This window comes from Herpailurus yagouaroundi, unplaced genomic scaffold (genome assembly GCF_014898765.1).
Source record: "Herpailurus yagouaroundi ecotype Mexico unplaced genomic scaffold, PumYag 141, whole genome shotgun sequence".
NCBI classification, from domain to species: Eukaryota; Metazoa; Chordata; class Mammalia; order Carnivora; family Felidae; genus Herpailurus; species Herpailurus yagouaroundi.
The window spans coordinates 74,591,983-74,612,254 of record NW_024412396.1 but is presented as its reverse complement, the minus strand read 5'-3'; the positions used below and the strand labels follow the sequence as shown (position 1 = coordinate 74,612,254).

At 44.3% G+C, this 20,272-nt stretch overlaps 1 protein-coding gene across 7 annotated transcripts in view; it reads right to left on the bottom strand.

Annotated features, from left to right (window-relative positions):
- Positions 1 to 463: 463 nt before the first annotated feature.
- The window catches only part of MARK3 (microtubule affinity regulating kinase 3), a 90,360-nt gene continuing 70,551 nt past the window's right edge, over positions 464 to 20,272 (bottom strand). For 4 of the 7 annotated variants that reach the window (XM_040478314.1, XM_040478307.1, XM_040478311.1 and 1 more), the window contains 5 exons: positions 19,014 to 19,114; positions 9,991 to 10,248; positions 5,202 to 5,228; positions 3,854 to 3,898; positions 464 to 1,420 (listed from right to left, as the gene is read on the bottom strand). In XM_040478314.1, coding sequence (XP_040334248.1) covers positions 1,075 to 1,420; positions 3,854 to 3,898; positions 5,202 to 5,228; positions 9,991 to 10,248; positions 19,014 to 19,114 — 777 coding nt within the window. In that variant the 3' untranslated portion in view covers positions 464 to 1,074. The remainder of the gene's footprint in view (positions 1,421 to 3,853; positions 3,899 to 5,201; positions 5,229 to 9,990; positions 10,249 to 19,013; positions 19,115 to 20,272) is intronic. The other 3 variants (XM_040478309.1, XM_040478308.1, XM_040478312.1) reach the window with 3 other exon arrangements.

The following is a 20,272-nucleotide window of genomic DNA, read 5'->3' as shown; positions in this document are numbered from 1 at the left end:
AAACAGCACACCAATCGATGTGGCAGTTTCCCCATGAGATTCAAGTGTCACACTAACTGATGAATTCATTACTCCCTCTGTATAACCATGCAGGGTGCTGGGAAAAAGCTGTAGGATTGATTCATGTACTGAATCAAAAAACAAGAGAGGAGAATTACATACGTCGTGGAGAACCAACCCAGAACCGTCAAGACCTGGCGTCTCTCCACATGGGCTCGCGAGGCTCCTGATTCCCTTCCTCCTCAGGTCACCAGGAGGGCCGACTTCTCCCTTTATTTCCTTTGGAGAAAAAAGATGCTAGTAATCACAAAATGCCGGGATCCACGCTAAGGACAAAGTGGCCCCAGGCCTTCATACACTTTCCATTTGCTTTTGTTCAAGTTGGTGGCGGAGGCAAAAACATTTAGTCACTGCCTTAATTTGAGTCTTAAATACAGCATTAGGAGACAATGGAAGACTTTACTGAGAAAAAGTGAATTTTTAATTATCTTGTGAATCTACTTAGAAAAACACAAGCAATGTTCACAACTATAAATTTAAACCTTTTGCACTAAAAAAAAAAAAAAAAAACACAAAACAACAAACACAAAACCACAGGCATGAACTGTAAACCTGTATTAATTATCAACTAGTCTTAAGGTTAAGGTTAATTCTTAGTAGTAATTCAGTATTTTCCTCCTTGGCAATTTTAATGTTTTAGCACCAAATGATCTCCCACAGAGGTACTCGTAACAACTCTGGCTGCCAGTGTAAGGAGATGCTTCCGTATGCACTACTTCACACGCACAGTCCACGCTCACACCACACAGACAGGAGGCCCGTGGCGATGATGTCACACGCTGACTTTCAGGGCAATGGAAATAAGACAGAGGGCACGCGTGTCACACATCTTTAATGTAGTGCATTCGTAGAAAAAAGGCCAGCTTCCGCTCCCAGGCGTGCTCTCGTCCTTATATTTTAATATCATGATTTAGAAGATGCAGACGTTATTACCTAAATATTACTCTATACATTTCCATCAGTGTTCAGGAAAACACTTTAAATTGCTACTTAATTTACACCGTAATTACTGGGTTACAGCTTTAGCTCGTTGGCAATTTTGGAAGCAATATTTTTGAAAGCTATGGATGTCCCTGATATCCGCTTAAACCGGACCCCGTTCAGAGACAGTCTTGGCAGCTTGCACACCTCCATCTCCCACTGCACGAGGTTCTCCGCGTGCCCATCACCGTGGACACAGAAGAGTAGGAAGCGTTCTCTCTGCTCATAGTCGCAGTTATTGGCATCCAGCACTTTGCGGATCTCCCGCATCATGTCACTGGGGTCCATGGAACTAGTGGTTTTCATGCTCCAGGTAAAGCGCAGGGAGCGAGGTTTTGCTTCTTTGTTTTCCTCCTTTTGCTCAGCAGATACGTTGCGACTGAAATGCACAGTAGCAGGTTTATTTTTAATTGCACAGAAAAACCAACCTTTTCTGTTACAGCTAGCTCATAATCAACATCTTCGATGTAGGATGACTGACCTCCACATTTTTCTTGCACAGGCTCACATCTGATTATCTGTTCCTTTACGGAGAAGTATTCATCTACCACCCACCCCCGGACTCCCTTCCAAATCATAACCCATACAGGCAAAATTCTACCTGGCTGGAAAATCTTCATCAGCCATCTATATTTAATAAAATTAAGAAGATAATTTGTGAAACAGAATCCTTGGAGATCAGCAAATTACATGGCGGAGCGCCTCTCCAAAAGCCCAGCTCTCCCCTCTAGGCTGACTGCAGGCGGCAAGGAGCCGAAAGGGCCCCCCAGAGGCCCAGCTCAGGGAGGACGGGTCGGCAGGCCAGTAGTACCACTTTTCTTTTAATTCAGCTCATCACGACCTTTCGCTGGAGATGGTCCTCAGGACAGCCAGTGACTCCACATGGTTCAAAATCACTTTCCTTGCAAATGGCACCCCCCCGCCCCATGCTGAGTACACAGCTGGGTGTGGGGTGGGCTGTTCTCAGTTCCCTCCGCCCACCTGGATATTTTTCCATTTTGTTAAAATTCTGATGTCACAGTTAAAAATAATTCTTAGATGACATTATCTTACTACTGAAACAGGAAAATGAAACGTTAAAGCTTATCTGCTGCTGAGCACTGAAACCACCGGTGTGAATGCAAGCTGTATCGATGCACAGAGTGTAAGCTGTGGTCCCAACATCTAAGAGGTGATGTCATAGCGGGGTCCCAGGCACAATTCTCTTGGGAACCCCAAGACCAGGTGTCTACTATCCTGCCGTTCCCCAGCATTTAATCATTGCCACAAACCCGTTATTTACACTCTCACGTGTACATCTGAATGTTTCAATTAGGAAGGTGAACACCTAACACTCTTGTGTATTAAAAACACCCTGCATGTGCATGATAAATACACTTAATCCAATGGCAAAATCGGCAAATTCATCAAAGCTGAGGGTTTGGGGCTATAGGTTTTACTTTAGATAGAGCTGCCAGGCTGCTGGTAAAATATTCAATTTGGTTCACACCCACTAAAGTTGATCAGGAGCTTCCTGTGTATAAAATGCTGTTTTAGGTACTAAATAGGTTACAAAAATGAGCAAAAGCTCTCAAGCTGCGTTGGGGTTGAGGGAGGGAAGACTGCAACTTAAGGAAATAGCACTAGCACAGGAAAGGTATGAGCACACCATGAGGGGGCGGGGGCAGAAAAGACAGGTAGGGCCCTCTAAAGGGAGGAGGGCGGGGCAAATGAGGAAATGGGTTCCAGGAGGGAGGGGCATCTGGGAAGAGCTACCAAGAGCCCATAGAATTCCAATACAATGGGGGTGGGGAAGGAGAGATCGGTGTGCTGAGCAGAGGGAGTATCATAAGCAAAGGCAAGGAGGCGTGGAAAGCACAGAATGTGTTTAGGGTATAATCAAGTGTGCAGATGGACTGGAACTGGGGGCACAGCATCACCCCCACAACAGCCGCTGAGTACTTGCGGGAAGCAAATAGGACAGCTGGAGCCTGCTTGAGGCTGGGATGGGCAGGCCTGGGGTGGGAGTGCTGCCAGGCCGTCATCCGGGCACTCTGCCTCAACCTCGGTGGGGAGGGTGGGGGACGCCAGGGCTGCTGAGGCCACCCAGGGTGGGTCAGGTAATGGGGCCCCTGCAACTTTTCATTCAGAAAAGTCACATGATCAGAGCTGGGCTTCAGAAAGAGCAGAAAGAGAGCAAATGGGTTAACGGGGACCCAAAACAGCATGGTGGCGACTGGTATGGAATGAGCCCGAGTAGAAAAGACCCAGAACCATGGCAGCCTACCTGGGCCTATCTGGCGAACTCTCCCACCCCCCGGACTTGTGTAATGAAATACAAAATGATCTACAAAACGCGAAAGCAAAACATCTGACTACATAATTGTTCTTCAAAAAAACCGTCTAATTTAAAATATGAAAATTCAACTCCATATTCTGCTTTCATTCCTTGACAGCAGGATGGTGCAGGAGTCATGGACACAGCAAGAGTGCTCCTACTGACTCCCAGAGCTCACTTCAGGCCATCAGCCCCCAGGCAGGAGGGCGGCATATTTTAGCACCCAAATGCCCAGTGGAAGCCCAGTGGAAAGCCTGGACCTGGAAGGCTTTCACCAGTGGGCAGCCATGGTGCTCTGGCGCCCTCAAGTGGCCACTAAGAGGTGGCAGCAGCGACAGGCTCCTGCTTCACAAACCACACAACGGGACTCTGCCAAGCAATCCCTACATTGAGAGCAGGGATCTGATGCGGGATAGTCAGAAAAGAGCATGGTCTCTGCCACAGACACGAGGTAAATACCTATAAAATAGTTTAAGTAAAAATCATTCCCCTCACCTTGAGCCCTCATATCTCCCGTTCCTCTCATATTCAGTTGGAAGCCTCAACGAACAGAATGCAGAAGCACAGAGAAATGGGAAAGAGAAAAGAAATCTTACAGACCGATACACGACCACCCACATACAAACACAGACGTCATAATATGAACAAATCCAAAGCACTTGGGGTCACCAGCCAACTCTTGTTTAGCTCGTAGTCTCCCAGGGGTGACCGGCCCAGGCCGCTGTTCTCTGTGCGAGCTGGCAGGCAGGCTGGGAGGCCGACCGCGCACTGGGCATCTCTGCCTGGCTCTGGAATTGGAGGTCTGCTGACTTTTTAATACCTCCCCCAAAGTGTAATGGTTTTTAACTAAAAGGAAATGAATTCTATCAGTTAAATCCTACATTCAACTACAAAATTTTCTGCCCGAGGAAAAATTTGCTGGGAAGATTAAAATCATGGAGTGGAATTTCCCACAGGAGGAAAGCACTCTTCCCAGTTTTTGATAAAGAGCTCACGTTCACACAGCCTTTCAGTGACCCACTGATTTCATCAACATAGAAAAAAATCCATAGCCTGGCTTTCTGGACACATGGAGGCCAAATGGCAGATTTTCTACCTCATTATGTGTGTGTTGTTAGTCTCCTGATTCGTTATCATCAAAACATATTCACCTGGTAGGAATATGATTTCTTACAGTGCTTTAAGTAAAAGTAATGAGACACACTTTCTTCAGTGGTTGGTGGAAAGTGGCTTTTAGAATACTACTCTCCAACTCTCTGAAAATATTAAAGCATTTCTGCTCTACAGCTGCCCACATCTTAGTTTCCAAAAACCTCAAACTAAATGAGGCTGTAGGTCTGAATTTTATGCTTGTTTCCCCCATAAAAATATTAGCTAATTTCCCGGTCATTTTAAAGCCTTCTGCAGATTCAATCCTTCATGAAATAAAAAATGGCAACAGTTACCACTTACCTTCTGCACGCCCGAGGCCAACCATTAATTGTACATTAATATTACTGAACATTGCATTCTTCAAACAGAAGCATGCTAAGTGTTATTAGTATGAAGACAGAATTATTTGGATGCTAAATAATTCTACCAAAGAAAGACAATGCACAGAGCATGCACAGGCCTGTTGTTATGTGGGCGCCTGACAGAGTCAATCTACTTCTTTCCGAGGCTCCTTGCAAAGAAGTAAGTACGTAGTTCTCAGCAGAAAGTTTAGTTTTTAAGAAACAAAACAAAACAAAACAAAACAAAACAAAACAAAACAAAAACAAGGCTAGAAAGCCAAACCTGATGTTAATTGCAGGAGCCATTTTGGGGTAAGGATTGAAAAATAATGTGTATATATAAATCCTACCTTTTGATAAACCTGAATGACATGTTTCTAAAAGAAATTAAGCCAAAAACAAAATTAACAAAAAGGACTTGCACAAATGAAATAGAAAATCTAGTCAATTATAGAGAGAAAGAAAAACAACAAAACAGGGCTCCTCTTCTGTCCAATGAACGATGAAACAGTGACATTTGTTGAAAAAGTAAAATTACAGGTAATCGAGTACATGATCTTTTAATTTTCTAGAAATATAAAAAAATCTGTCCTTGTAAGAAAAAATTTAGCAGTAAATATTGACATTAGCTGTAATTAAATTTAAAGGTTCTTCAGATGGATAGACTTTAAGCTCATAAAATCCAACATTCCATGTTAAAGAAATGACTTAAGTCATGTGCAATATACTATAGTAATAAAGTAACATTTCTTGATTCTCTTCAGAATATTCTATGAACAAAAATCTCACCTTCTATACAACATTAAAAAGTTCATCTTAAAATGTTCAACCATTAAGAGAACCATTACTTATTTCAGGAAGACGATTTAAACATTAACAGAATGTCTGTTACAGTGGTATCACATAAATCACTTCTTAATAAAACAGTAAGTTACTGCGGTTTAAAATGAAGTGGACTTTTCAGAGTTTTAGACAGCAAAATGAATGGAAACAAAATGGTAACAATGGGGGTTTCATGTTTATGTTCTGTGTAATAAAATGAAATAACTGTATTTAGAAGTAACTTTGCTCATTAAAACTTAAGGAGATGCTGAGGTTGTACTGAACAGAATCTGACAAAAGAAATTCCAAACTACCCATCAGGCTTGTACGATCATGTGGTCAGCATTCCTGGGCGAGCGCAGGCTGGCCTTGTCAAACCATTTCTGAAACTTCCCAGTTCTGTGACTGAACACAGAATTCAGTCTGAGTGAATGAAGTAACGAATTCCGTGGGTCGGTTTTTCTAATACTGGTAACTTTGACATCGCTTCAGATGCTGCCCAATTAAAAAACAGCTAACGACTGTAGGTAACAGCCAACCACTTCATAATCAGATCAGAAGTGGTCCACAGAGGGGTTATATGCAGCAGAGAAGATCATGCATGTGACAGGATTTTGTAAATAATTAAGCACTACATAATAAGGCAGGATTATTCAAAAGATTATTTTAGTTGAAAATTGATTAAAAGGCCTTTCGGTATTTTCACTTCCCAATTTTCTGCCTGAGAAAGGTCAGGGTTATTGGTCAAGCACCCAACTGCTTTTCCTCGTTTTTTCAGCCACGAATCCCTGAGGTATAAAGAGGAGGAGCAGCGGGACTGAGACTCTCTACTCCTGCCAGGCCCCGCGGACCAGCGCAAGGCACACAGAGGCACCTACCTCATGCCTGGGCTGTTCTGCCTATAGGGTAGGAGTGACCCTGAGAACCCTAAGCAGGCCAGGCGTGGCCCCAGGAGAGAGAAGCCTTGCTCCTTCTGACTACAAATGGCTTCCGAGGTTGGAGAGCACACAGCTCTCCAAAGCCACACGTACCCAGGGCAGAGTCAGAGCCAAGAGAACACAGGCTTCCTGGCGGCGGATCTCCTCCCACCAGATCTGAGCAGGTCTCCGACGCAGCACCTGAGTGAGAACACCTGAGCCTCTTTTGGGCACCAGGACTCTGATCTTAGCATTTATTGTCAGGGCAGGATAAGCAGCCGACGCTGACAGCAGCAGCAAGAAGAAACGGACCACCACCAAAGTACAGTAACCAGGGAAGACTACAGACCTCAGTTTGCAAACTTTAACAAACAGAAGACTACCTTCCTGTAAATCTTTAGGGGTGGAAATCGCCTGAAAATGTAAAGTAAGATGACCCCTGAGACTTTTTTTTTTAATTAAACCAAGAAATCTGTCTCCAATTGTAATTGAAATGCATGAAATACACTAAATTAGAGAATGAGGGACAAGGATTCCAGCCTACACTATCCTTGACCGTTCTGCTCTGCAGGGCGGCACACGCAGCGTGCCCTGGAGGGCCTCTTCTGGAGGCACCTTTCTGGCTCAGCATTTTTTGGCTGTAGAATCTTCAACATGTGCCTTAAACTCTCTGAATCTCATTTCCAGCTTGTTCTACACAACAGTAAGAGTATCTACTACACAAGGTGGACGGTGGAGATTACGTGAGTATGTGAGAACGTGTTTGTACGTATGTGACACGTGCATGTTTATCAATGAGAAACAAGTATAGCTCTATACATCTAAGGACGCTTATCTACCTCAACTTGGCACACAGGAAAAATACACCACAGAGGCAACAATCAGGGGTGCCCAGCTGGCTCAGTAGGAAGAGCACGTGACTGCTGATCTTGGGGTTGTTGAGTTTGAGCCCCACATTGGCGGTAGAGATTACTTACAAATAAAATCTTTTTTTTTTTTTTTTGATGTTTATTTTTGAAGGAGAGAGAGACAGAGAGAGAGAGAGAGAGAGAGAGAGAGAGACAGTGTCAGCAGGGAGGGGCAGAGAGAGAGAGGGAGACACAAAATCCGAAGCAGGCTCCAGGCTCCGAGCTGTCAGTACAGAGACTGATGAACCCAAGAACTGTGAGATCATGACCTGAGCCAAAGTCAGACACTTAACTGACTGAGCCACTCAGGTGCCCCAAGATATTTTTTTTAAGTTTATTTATGTATTTATTTTGAGAGAGAGAGAGCGAGCATGAGAGGGGAGGGGCCGAGAGAGAGGGGGACAGAGAATACCAAGCAGGCTCCATGCTGTCAGCACAGAGCCTGATGCGGGGCTTGAACTCACAAACCATGAGATCGTGACCTGAGGTGAGATCAAGAGTTGGATGCTTAACTGACTGAGCCACCCAGGTGCCCCGCCATCCCCCAGATTTTATTTCTAAGTAATTCCTTCACCTAACGTGGGGCTTGAACTCACATCCCCAAGATCAAGAGTCTCGTGCTCTACTGGAGTGCCTGTGTGGCTCAGTCGGTTAAGTGTCCGACTTCAACTCAGGTCACGATCTCACAGTCTGTGAATTCGAGCCCCACGTCGGGCTCTGGGCTGACGGCTCAGAGCCTGGAGCCTGCTTCAGATTCTGTGTCTCCCTCTCTCTCTACTCCTCCCCTGTTCATGCTCTGTCTCTGTCTCAAAAATAAATAAAGGTTAAAAAAAAATTTAGAGTCTCGTGCTCTACTGCCTGAGCCAGCCAGGAGCCCCTGACATATGACGTTTTACCTAAAGAGCCCATCATAGACCAAAGTGTAAAGACACAGAACTAGCTGACCTGTAACTAGATCTCAGACAGACCTGACTGATGCATATCCCCTCTGCACTCAGGGCTCTTACAGGGCAAAATACCCGTCGACATGAGGCTCAGTCGGGAAGGCAAACAGCCAGGTGAATGATACCAGGCTCCGTCTCCTACCACCCAAGTTTTGGAAACAGATTCCATTTCAGCCTAGTCCATAATGAAGCAACTAGGGGACAGGGAGGCCTGGGACAGGCCATGGGATGATCCTAAAAACAAGGAATGAATTATTCTGGGGTCAGCAGACTCTTCCTGGATTGAGCTCCCTGCTTCTTTTACTGGTCACGAGTGGGTGCCCCAAACTTGGCAAAGTCCTTTAGACCACTCTGACCAGTTTGGAAAAGGGGGTCTCAGCAAAGGAGCCGAGAAGAGAACAAGAGGCCGCTGTAACTTCTGGCACCTATCTGGCCTCCAGCCGATGATAAGAGACAGCAGAAGTCCTCCTTACTTGGTAGCCATGTCCTGACAATAAGCAGAGTACCCGGAGAAAGAATAAAAATACTAAAAGAACATAAAAATACTGGACGAATTAAGGAGACTGAAAATGCGGTATTTGGCTTACAGGTTAAATTCCAAAAATGGAAGGAAACACAGCAGGCAGCTGGTGAGCCACAGGGGGCGCCAGCTAGTTCAGGCTTGGAGAAGACCCCACTGTTGTTCTGAGTAAAATACAGATGAAAAGAGGGTCTGCAGCGGGCAAAGCGGCAGGATGCCTTGGACGTCCTAATCCTCGGTGAAGCTCAGTGTCGAAGAAATCTCTCCTGGGAGTCCTGAAAGTGCAGGGGCCCTCAGTCTCCTGAGTGTGGGCCCAGCTGGCGGTGCCTCGGCCTATGTGTTTATGGTGCAAAGGGGCACTTCCTCCTCTCATAGCCATCAGTGATTCTAGGCCTTTGCAACCTCAAGATGAGGTTATGGAAATAAAGTTCAAAATACCTCAAGGGAAAAAGTATCACATGAAGGATTTTATACACAAGCAGATTTACTATATCTTGGTGAGAATAAATCAGGAATTTTATCCGCCAAACTGTACCGTTTAAGCAAGTTACTTTGTTCTTACTATAACTTACTGAGACCAAGAGAGAACAGTTTTTAAGATTTAGACCCTAAGAAACTTAGTGCTCCTCAGAGATGCTGGCACGACATGAGAGAAGAGAGGTCTCTCTCCTCTGCATCCAGGCTGGCCGCACCGCACACTGTCTTCCTCGGGGACGGCTTCCGAAGTGCCAGCTTGCACTAAGCTGCAGTAACCATGCATGTGGGCAGATGTGTGATCAAAAGAACAGTAATTAAAGAGAACGACAACCTCCCAAGTGCTAGAGGGACTTCTGATGTCGGGAAGACTCTGAGCTCTGTAATTCCTATTCTAAAAGGTTTTAAAGTACAAAGTTCTATATATAAACCAGAAAAACACGAGCTAAAGACAAAGTGGAAAGTATCTGGGCAGCCGTGTCACACGACAGAGAAGACGTTTCTCCTTTTGCTCTTACATTGGCTGCAAACAACCAGCACCACCTGGCACTTACCTCCTTGTGAGTTTTGAAGTTAATTTACTAAAAAGATTAGTGGAGCCTCGGCTTCGAGTCTGCGACAGTGGTGTGGCTTCGTGGGACAGGCTGGGCGAGGCAGGTGGGCCGTTATACGTGGCGGTCCGCCGCTCCCGGGGCTGCCCGTGGAAAGTGCTGCGGCTGGCGGTGCCCCTCGGGAAGCGGAGCCGGTCTGGGGTAGCTGTGCTGCTGACACTGTGCGTTGAAGCAACAGGAGTCCTCGGATCAGGAATAGTGCTAGTAGGGCAGAACAGAACAGACTCACTCTCACTGTCACGTGGTTGGCAAAAGCCCAGCTGTGTGGCAAACATGGCGCACGACAATCCACGATCCCAAAAGACACCTTTTATCCTCAGTGGACAAAATCAGTTCTAATAAATCTAGACCCAAGGCAGTATTTTATAGAACTCAGGACCAAAAGGCAAGTTAAATAGGAAAGGGTATCAAATAGATGGTATATAATGAGACAGAGCCTCGTGGGGTTTAAGGGAATAGGTCGTACATATTTTCAAGGACAAGATTAATGCAGGGAAATTCTAGGACACAGAATGGCTAACTCAAGCTTTTTCCCTTTGCTTCCCTCCTCAAAGTGCTTATGTGCGAGAACCCTGCCCCTGTGAAAAAAAGAAACATGAAATGAACAGGCAACTAAAAAGTTTTAGAGACATACAAATGGCATGTTTCCTGTGAAATTCCACATGCTAAGAGCACTGTGAAGAGGAGGGGGATTTCTCACGCCTTCTGTAGTATGCAAAGGCACAGACGACCAAGGACACCGTGAGACAGGATGTGCTTAACTAAAACCACACACAGGAAGAACACCTGTGGACAACAGATAGTAACACATCGCGGACTATAAAATCCACAGCACAGAATGAAGCAGCGGTGGGTACACGTTAGTTTCACAAGGAATGTGCACTTTTCTTACACAGCCTCACATTTCCCTCCTTCACTGTCTATTGGAGGTACCATCATCGGAGGGGTGCCCATAGGCTGGCATGGACATCGACCTGATGTCTCACCCACTGAGGCAGGGCTAGCTGCAGAAGCGAACACTCCTGTCAGGCTGGGAGGGGGGTTGGGATCAGGCAGAGGCAGAAACAACAATATGATGGCACAGTGACAGAAAAAGGTATCTGCTATTTAAAGCACACACCTTCCTCTTAACCTTGTTTTGGGGATTCTGTAGCAATTACTGACCTGTAGCTGCCTTTCCCCACCCCACCCCCCCACCCCCGCGCAAATAAAGTAAAAGATTTATTAGCCTTTTAAAAAAGTGTTTATTTTTGAGAGAGAGAGAGAGAGAGAGAGAGAGAGAGAGGCAGAGAGAAGGAGACACAGAATCCGAAGCAGGCTCCAGGCTCTGAGCTATCAGCACACAGCCCGATGTGGGGCTCAAACTCACAAATTGTGAGATCATGACCTGAGCTGAAGTCTGACACTTAACTGACTGAGCCACACATGCGCCCCAAGCTATATTAGCTTTAAAGGGGGGCGGGGGGGATGACATCTTACTTGTTTGAATATTTAGGTGAGGGGGCAATGTTTTCTGAGCTGTGTACAAAATAAAGCCTTTCCTAAAAGAGATGTCTCCATTCAAACTGAACTGGTTGAGTGAATCTATAATATGAGCACACCTTGCTTTCGGCCTGTTCTCCAAACACACAGACATATTTTAAATGGACTGGTAAGATGACACATATAGTAATTAGTTGCTATTTATCAAAGTGTCCTATGCTGTTTCAAGATAGATGAGAATCTTCCTACGCAAAGGACATTCACTTCTTTATAAACAACAGTCAAAACTCTTAAGGGGTCAACAGAACCCCTTTTTTCAAGGCAGGAAAACTATTAAGAGTAAATTAACTGTTTGCAGACAGAGAAAAAGAATGATGGACATGGCTGGATGCCTGCAGCTTCCCCCCGGGCACAGAGAGACGAGCCGCGCCCTGGCCACTCTGCTTTAATTCCAGCTCAAGTCATCTTGCCCTTGGAGCTCCGAAGAGGCAGTTTCTCTCCTTGGAGGAGAGCCGGGGACTCAGGACTCAGATCCCGTGTGTCAGTCTGCATATACGCCCCCACCTCTACCCCAGGGTCTCGGCACCTCTCCCCTTCTCTCCCACACGGACCTATACCTCAGTGCCTGTCTTGGCTACACACTTCCCAACCTGTCCAACATATAGCCATGAACGTCCCAAAATGCAAACCTGACCTTGTCACTCATCAACTTAACAGCCTTTCAAAAGCATGCTGCATCTTCAGGACAGACTTCAAATTCCTCACCCTGGCATCCCGGTCACACCCTCAGGTACCCACAGCCCAGCGGCGCCAAGCTGTATCTCCAGGTTCTACCTTCTACTGTCACCTCTGGGACTTGACTTTCTGGAGCTCCTAATGATGTGCAATCCCTTGGTCATGCATCGGGTCAAATAACTTTCACAGGAACTATTCTCTGTGCCTGGAGTGCAGGCACCTATTTTCATCAAAATTCAACCCAGAGGTCACCCTCTCCATGAAGTCATCTCCATGAAGTCATCCTCTCCCATCAGGAGTTTATCATTCCCATTTTGTACTGAGTATGTGCCCCTGCCACCCTGGGCTACCCCAGTGACCTTTCCCTGATAGAGTGTCCTGGAAGCATGGTGCTCAATGAATGCTCTCCTGAGAAGTTAACGAACTGGAGTTCTTACAGTCCTGACATTGGGGGGAGGATGGGCACTTTATAATAAATTGCTCAAGATTTGTGTGTCCCTGCATTTCTGTTTGAGAATTCTGTCTTCTGACTTGGGAGAATGGCTCTAATATAGTCCAAGAACTGAAAATGAGTACCTTATAAAGATAAAAAGAGATTCAGTTTTGTGTTTTTGCCACTCAGCACCTACTTTTTATCCTGTGGCAACGACACTTGAATTCTGCTATTAGGGAAGCAAGTTCCTAGGCTCTGGATGTCAATGGCTCCACCCCAGGGTTTCCCAGCCACCCTGGTCAGTGACAGACTTAGAGACAGGCACATGGCCAAAGCCAGACCAACACAGACCCAGAGACAGCTGCAGGGCTTCTGTCTGAGCAGAGCTGAGTGTGGGAAGATGCCAAGTCTGATGCTGTGAGCCCAACAGGGGAACCACCACAGAGGAAGCAGAAGTAGGAGATGGACCCTGACTCTATTCCTAGACATTTTTAGTTCTAGGAAATCAAATATGCCCTTTTGAATTTAAGCTTGTTTGGACTGGGTTCCTGTGATGCTGCACAGAGTCCTAAATGATTCAACTCTTTTTTTTTTTTTTTTAATATTTATTTTTTGGAGAGTACAAGTGGGGGAGGGGGCAGAAAGGGGACAGAAGAATATGAAGCGGGCTCTGCACTGATGGGCTGACAGCAACGAGCCCCATGTGGGGCCTGAACTCACAAACTGCGAGACCATGATCTGAGCTGAAGTCGGACGCTCAACCGACTGAGCCACCCAGCTGTCCCTTCAACTCTGTTTAAAGACTAGTCAAGTGCAGTAGTGAGAAGTAAGGAGAAAGAGTAGAACAAGGAATGATTCAACTATCTGAAGAAAGGCTTGCTAGTTTCTTATACATAGACATACAAACATATATGCAAATACATACTTTATTTTTTAAGAAGTTACATTACAGCTAATATGACTGTCTTTTGTGCTCTATTACCTGCTTAGGGCAGGTCAAGGGTCAATATGCTTGATGCCTCTGACCAGCTGCTGACATTCTCTTGCCCACATGAGAAGCTGGGATCAACGGGTGCATTAAAAGCAAGGGAAGAAGGGAAGACAGGGTTATCTGTTTCCTTCCCTGGAGAATACAAAAGATCCCAAAGACTCAGAAGAAGGCAAGGGCTTTTCGTCAGCATATAGAGCAGAAGACGCTTGATCTACTCCTCCTGAGACACGCTGCTTGTAGGCTGCCCAGCACAGGCAAGATCCACAGGGCACAGAAGCATAGCAAGACCGGACAGATACTTCAAAGAAACTGACCCTTCTCAGAGACCTTCCTAAAAAGGAAGTGTAAATTGATATTTTCATTATAAATTATTAAGTTTTTTGACACAATAATCCTAAGCGCAATTAAATGAATTATTTTAGAAACTTAATCCTAACTGCTTTGTATTTATGTCTGACTATCTTTTTTCTAAAATTCTAATCCACTTACGGTGACTAAAGGACAGGTATTTTCTACTTCTTCAAATGTTTATTTATTTTGAGAGAGAGGGAAAACACACACATACAAGCAGGGGAAAGACAAGAGAGAGAGAATCCCAAGCAGGCTCTGTGCTGTCAGCGTGGAGCCCAACATGGGGCTCGACCCCACGAATTTTGAGATCATGACTTGAGCCGAGACCAAGAGCTGGATGCTTAACCAACCGAGCCACCCAGGCTCCCCAAGGACAGGTATTTTCAATTTGACAGGACATCTCTCCCACAGCAGAACATTCTGACATGAAATGTTCTGGGGTGCTGATTCAAACTATACTCAGTGACTGGGAAAAAGCAAAATTAAAAGTAAAGATACATGTGTGAACTGTGATCACACTTTCTCTGCTCAATCCCTGTGCCTTGATGCATGACAAATGGATAAAATAATAGAGCCATTTTACACTTATAAAATCTTATCTAGAATATCAAATGCCTAAAATTTATTTGAAAAGATTCTGTTGGGGCGCCTGGGTAGCTCAGTCAGTTGAGTGTCTGATTTCAGCCCAGGTCATGATCTCATGGTTTATGAGTCTGAGCCCCAACGTCGGGTTCTGTGCTGTGCCGGTAGGGTGGAGTCTGCTTGGGATTCTCTCTTTCTCTCTGCCCCTCCCCAACTTGCATGCTCTCTAAAAATAAATAAACTTAAAAAAAGATTCTGTTCTGTTGTGCTTTATTATAACCATATCACACTCCTTCTTCGGGGGTATTCAAATGAATACATTTGCAACAGTCTTTTTTTTTAAACAGTCTTCTGTAACTATCTAGAAACATATGAAAAAGCAGGGCAGAGTCCATGTTATTTGTGTCGGTTAGCAAAATTATTAAGTCAAAAAGTGAGTGTAAACTCAGAAAATTTTTACATTCCCATCAGAATGGTTTATTACCAGTACTTCGATAAGCTAGTTTTTTGCTAAGCATTATGTGTCAGTGCCTGTGCTCAGTGGTTTAAGACTCATTATAAAAACCTACGTGATTCTGACAGAATCTTACAACTGAAGGTGTAATTACACTTTCTCATGCCTACTTTGTACTGACTGTTAGTCAATTTGAAATTGGGCCATCTTCAGAGTCTGCCATCAAAAGAAGGTAGAATAATTATACCAGAACATGTAGCAGAAAATAAGCTGGACTTCAGCATGCCTGGTGTCAAAACAACAGTCTTCCTTAGAAAACCACTCACATGTGCTCAAGCCAAAGCAACAGTTTGCCAAAACTTGTAACTTCTGTCCCTTAAACAACACTGATTAGCATTATTTTTCATACAGCGAGGCTGATAAACAGCACTAGTAAGAATCAACGCATAAAATTAATTTTAAAATGAAAAAAATGATCACATGGCCGGTGGCGAGGCTTGAAAACCTCATCTCGTGCTCACTGCTCACAGCAGGATTCTGAAGACAGCTGAAAACCAGCTTGTTTGGGGCACGTACAGCCTTTGGTTGTAAACATGCATAGTTTTCACTAGCATGATCATGCTCATACTGGAAACGAATGTCCTTTCAGAAGTTAACATGGACCCCGGCATCTGCAGCTCACCAGTATTTAAAGAGTAAGAGATCCATATGAGAGAGAAGAAAGCAGTAATTTCCCTAAGAAGTCATCTGTGCACAGAGAAGGTCCAGTGCATCGAATTTATCTTTCAGCATCTATTTCACAGGTGAAAAAAGTCACATTTCGTGCTCTGAGAGTAAAAAATATGACTACTTTGGCATTCACGCCCTCCAATAATTTTCCACAGTTCTTCCATTAACTTGTATGATAGAAAAAGAAAATCTAGAGATTATAAAAATTAAGGGCCCAATCTTGTGTGGTTTGGCACTGAGGCTCTGTTTGGCTAAAGATAGAAACAACATTTTCAAAAGCAAAGCGTTTAAGTGACTGAAGCTAATGAAAGCGGTGAGGCCTAGGTTGGGATAAGGAGGAGTCAGCTCAATAGGGAAGGTGTGGGCAGGGAGGACACAAGGGTAATGACTCCAAAAAAATCAGAGAATTCTTCAAACTCTTTCCAAAGAGTGAATTGGGTAACTGCAGGAAGGAAGGGTTAGAAGAGCATGTGCACACACACAAACACAAGCCGGGTAGCAGAGAGTAGATCTTCATCCTTAACGGCCTTTTTAAAAAGTTTGACCCTGAGGGGCACCTGGGGGCTCGGTCAGTTAAGCGACAGACTTCAGCTCAGGTCATGATCTCACGGTTTGTGGGTTCGAGCCCCATGTCAGGCTCTGTGCTGCCAGCTCAGAGACTGCAGCCTGCTCCAGATTCTGTGTCTCCCTCTCTCTCTGTCCCTTCCTTGTTTGCACTCTCTCTTTCTCTCTCTCAAAAATAAACATTAAAAAAAAAAAAAAAAGTCTGACCCTGAACTTCAGAGAATTGTACTTTCAAAAAAAAATTTTTTTTAACCTTTATTTATTTTTGAGAGACAGAGAGAGAGGAAGCGTGAGCAGGAAAGGGGCAGAGACAGAGGGAGACACAGAATCCGGAGCAGGCTCCAGGCTCTGAGCTGTCAGCACAGAGCCCAACGCGGGGCTCAAACCCATGAGCTGTGAGATCATGACCTGAGCCAAAGTCAGACCCTAAACCAACTGAGCCACCCAGGCGCCCTGAGAATTGTACTTTCAAAGTTCAAAAGGCATCTGACAGAAGAGCTGAACAACTTAGAAGAATTTCCAAAAGAAAGAAGAATCATGAAGCAACATTTATATTAGAAACTCCGAATTAAGTCTCCTACTGATATCCTCTTGAACTAGATGAAATCTGGTAGACTTGAGAATGTAACTAATAAAAGAAACTTTACTAGAGAATAAACTATACTATTAGAAAATAAATATACCAATCATATTTGTAAGCTATCTAGCACAGCTACTATAATATACTCAAGTTATTAACAGATTTTAATCAGAAAGAAAAGGTGTTAAAACAAGTACACAAATAGGAATCAGACAAGAGAGCACTAGAATGTAAATATTTCTAAAAATACTCTGAAAAATCAACATAATCTTCCACAATAAGCTTTTACCTTCATGTCAAATTCAGAGTTCAGTGGTGTATGGAAGAGAGAAGTTATAAACAGTCTGGTTTTAAGGATGAAAGAGGAAAGAAGAATTTTTGTTCAGGCTGTCACAGAAGTTAGTGATCAAACATTTGACTAGTGAGATCTAAACGGAACAGAAACCATACAATGCAGTATCAGAGAGTAAATGTCAGAAAAAAAGAAACCATTTTGATGCCACACATGGGACAAGTGACGAGACCAGACAATGTTCAAGTTAGGGGGCCAAGGGACAATTAAAGATGGCAGGAATGGGGCGCCTGGGTGGCGCAGTCGGTTAAGCGTCCGACTTCAGCCAGGTCACGATCTCGCGGTCCGTGGGTTCGAGCCCCGCGTCAGGCTCTGGGCTGATGGCTCAGAGCCTGGAGCCTGTTTCCGATTCTGTGTCTCCCTCTCTCTCTGCCCCTCGCCCGTTCATGCTCTGTCTCTCTCTGTCCCAAAAATAAATAAAAGTTGAAAAAAAAAATTTAAAGATGGCAGGAATTACTTTATGGATTTCTACCACAGAACTTTAACTGGTTGCTGTAGCTTTATCTCACCCTTTGAATTTAATTTATACACTATTCTTACCAAAAGGAAGAAGGAAAATCCATGCCTGCCTGAGAAATTTGTCCATACAGAATACATTTACTCCACCAATCTCAACTTCTCTTTTTTCTCTCCCCACAAACTATGGTCTTTGGACCTACTTAATCCCACTCAGCTTTTTTCTTTTTAAAATTTTTATTATTTTTTTAGTAAACATTTTTTTTTTTTTTTACACATATATATTTATTTTGAGAGAGAGAGTAAGAGAGAGAGTGCACGCCTGCATGCGGGAGAGGGGCAGAAAGGGAGGGAGAGAGAATTCCAAGCAGGCTCCACACTGTCAGCGTAGAGCTCGTAAACAGTGAGATCATGACCTGAGCCAGAATCAAGAGCCAGACGCTTAACTGACTGAGTCACCCAGGTGCCCCAAGACTTTTTTATTATTTTTAGGTAATCTCTATGCCCAACATGGGGCTTGAATTTACAACCTTGAGATCAAGAGTCACATGCTCCACTAAATGGCCAGCCAGGTGCCCCCACCCCCCCACCTTATTTCTTATTTGGTAACCCTAACAAAGTCGTTTGCATGATATAATTCTCTCCTTCTTGACATGTTACTTTATTTGTATTTTAAACTGTACTTACCCTATGTGTGCCTGCTTCCCTGCCAGATTAAAGAGAAAATCATCCAGAAGACTACTCTCTGCATCTTCCTGGGGTTCTCAAGTGTGTCCAAGGTGGAGACTGTGTTACTGCTTGTCCCCTTGGCTCCTCTGGCAGACTGCTGGCCTGTTACTGAGGCTCACGCACCCTACCTCCCACTGTCCTCTAGAGGCACGGCCCCCTGCACCTCAGGTCCTTATCCCTCCCTGCTCTACCCTTTGTTCAAGTTATTACTGTACACAGCATAATACACATTTCCCTATTTGCTATTCTGGAATGACACCACCGCTTCAGATCTGTGTCCTGTGGGAAAGCTCTCTGGTTTAACCCAACCCTTTCAACCATCACACGCAACCTGCCAGGAGGACAGGCTCTGGACAGTAAGAGGAATTTGGAAGTCTAGTATCTCACTAAAAAATCTGCACTTAAATTTAACTTACCGTGAAGAACACTTCACGATTATCATCTGAATTTTGATTCTAAAAACTAAGAAGTAACTTCCATTTCTTTTGCGAAAAACAAATTTTCTTGCAAACAGGTAAAATTTCGTACCTTTCTTTCCCATTCTGAATTACTGAATGTCTGTCGGCTGTAGTTCTTTCACTGCAGACGTAAGTATTGCGCCGTGTCATTCCACCAGCTGCTGTATTACTCTATAAAAAAGGGGGGCCCACTTTTGTCTTAAACCATTTAGAAATAAGTATAGTACAATGAGAAAAAAATTCTTACCTAAATACACACAATTTAATCCTTATTTTTAAATTTATTTGTAATGCTTATTTATTTTTGAGAAAGAGCACATGTGTGCACATGAATGGGGGAGGGGCAGGGAGAGAGGGAGACACAGAATCCGGAGCAGGCTCCAGGCTTCGAGCTGTCAGCACAGAGCCTGACACGGGGCTTGAACCCAGGGACCATGAGATCATGACCTGAGCCGAAGTTTGGACACTTAACTGACAGAGCCACCTAGGTGCCACTGGAGACTGAATTTAAATTGTAGGGCTATGACATGACAAACCAATTTTATGGAATTAGGAAGCCAATAAAAAACCTTTTACAGGATGCCTGGGCAGCTCAGTTAAGGAACCGACTCTGGATTTCGGCTCAGGTCATGATCTCACAGTTCATGAGTTCTGGCCCCACGGTGGGTTCCGCACCGACGGTGATTGTGGAGTCTGTTTGAGATTCTCTTTCTCCCTCTCTCTGCCCCTCCCCTGCTCACAGGCTCGCACGTGCTCTCTTGCTCTCTCTCAAAATAAACATTATTAAAAAACAAACAAAAACAAAAACAAAAAACCCTTTCACACAGGGTTTACTCTGATAGAACGCAAGGTCAGAGGATGGAGCAGACAAAACCCTTTGACCTCTGTCATGAGCTCCTATCCCCAGAACGGCACATACAAAAGCCTCCTAAAAGCAGCAGCAGAGCTTCCATGTGGGTCCCTCACTCTGGTTTTTTTTTTGTTTTTTTTTTTGTTTTTTTGAGGTAGAGGGAGGGCTGTGTCATTGTTAACTTTGCAGGAAAAAAAAAATGTGGTCACAGAATATCCCTCAGACTGTACATGCTCTGCAAATTCTTTCTAGAATTACTTCAGGAGTGCTAAGAATAAGAATTACTGTATTAGGTCAGAGAGAACACATTTCAATTCACAGAAAAGTTCCTGAAACTGAACAGACTTTAACAAATACTACCTATTTAAAGGGGAGATTTGTCAAGGATACGGATTAAGAGATGGACTCAGATCAGCAATATAATTTTAGGCAAAGACTAACTTTTCTTCATTTTTTCCACCTTAAAATTTAGCTGGTAC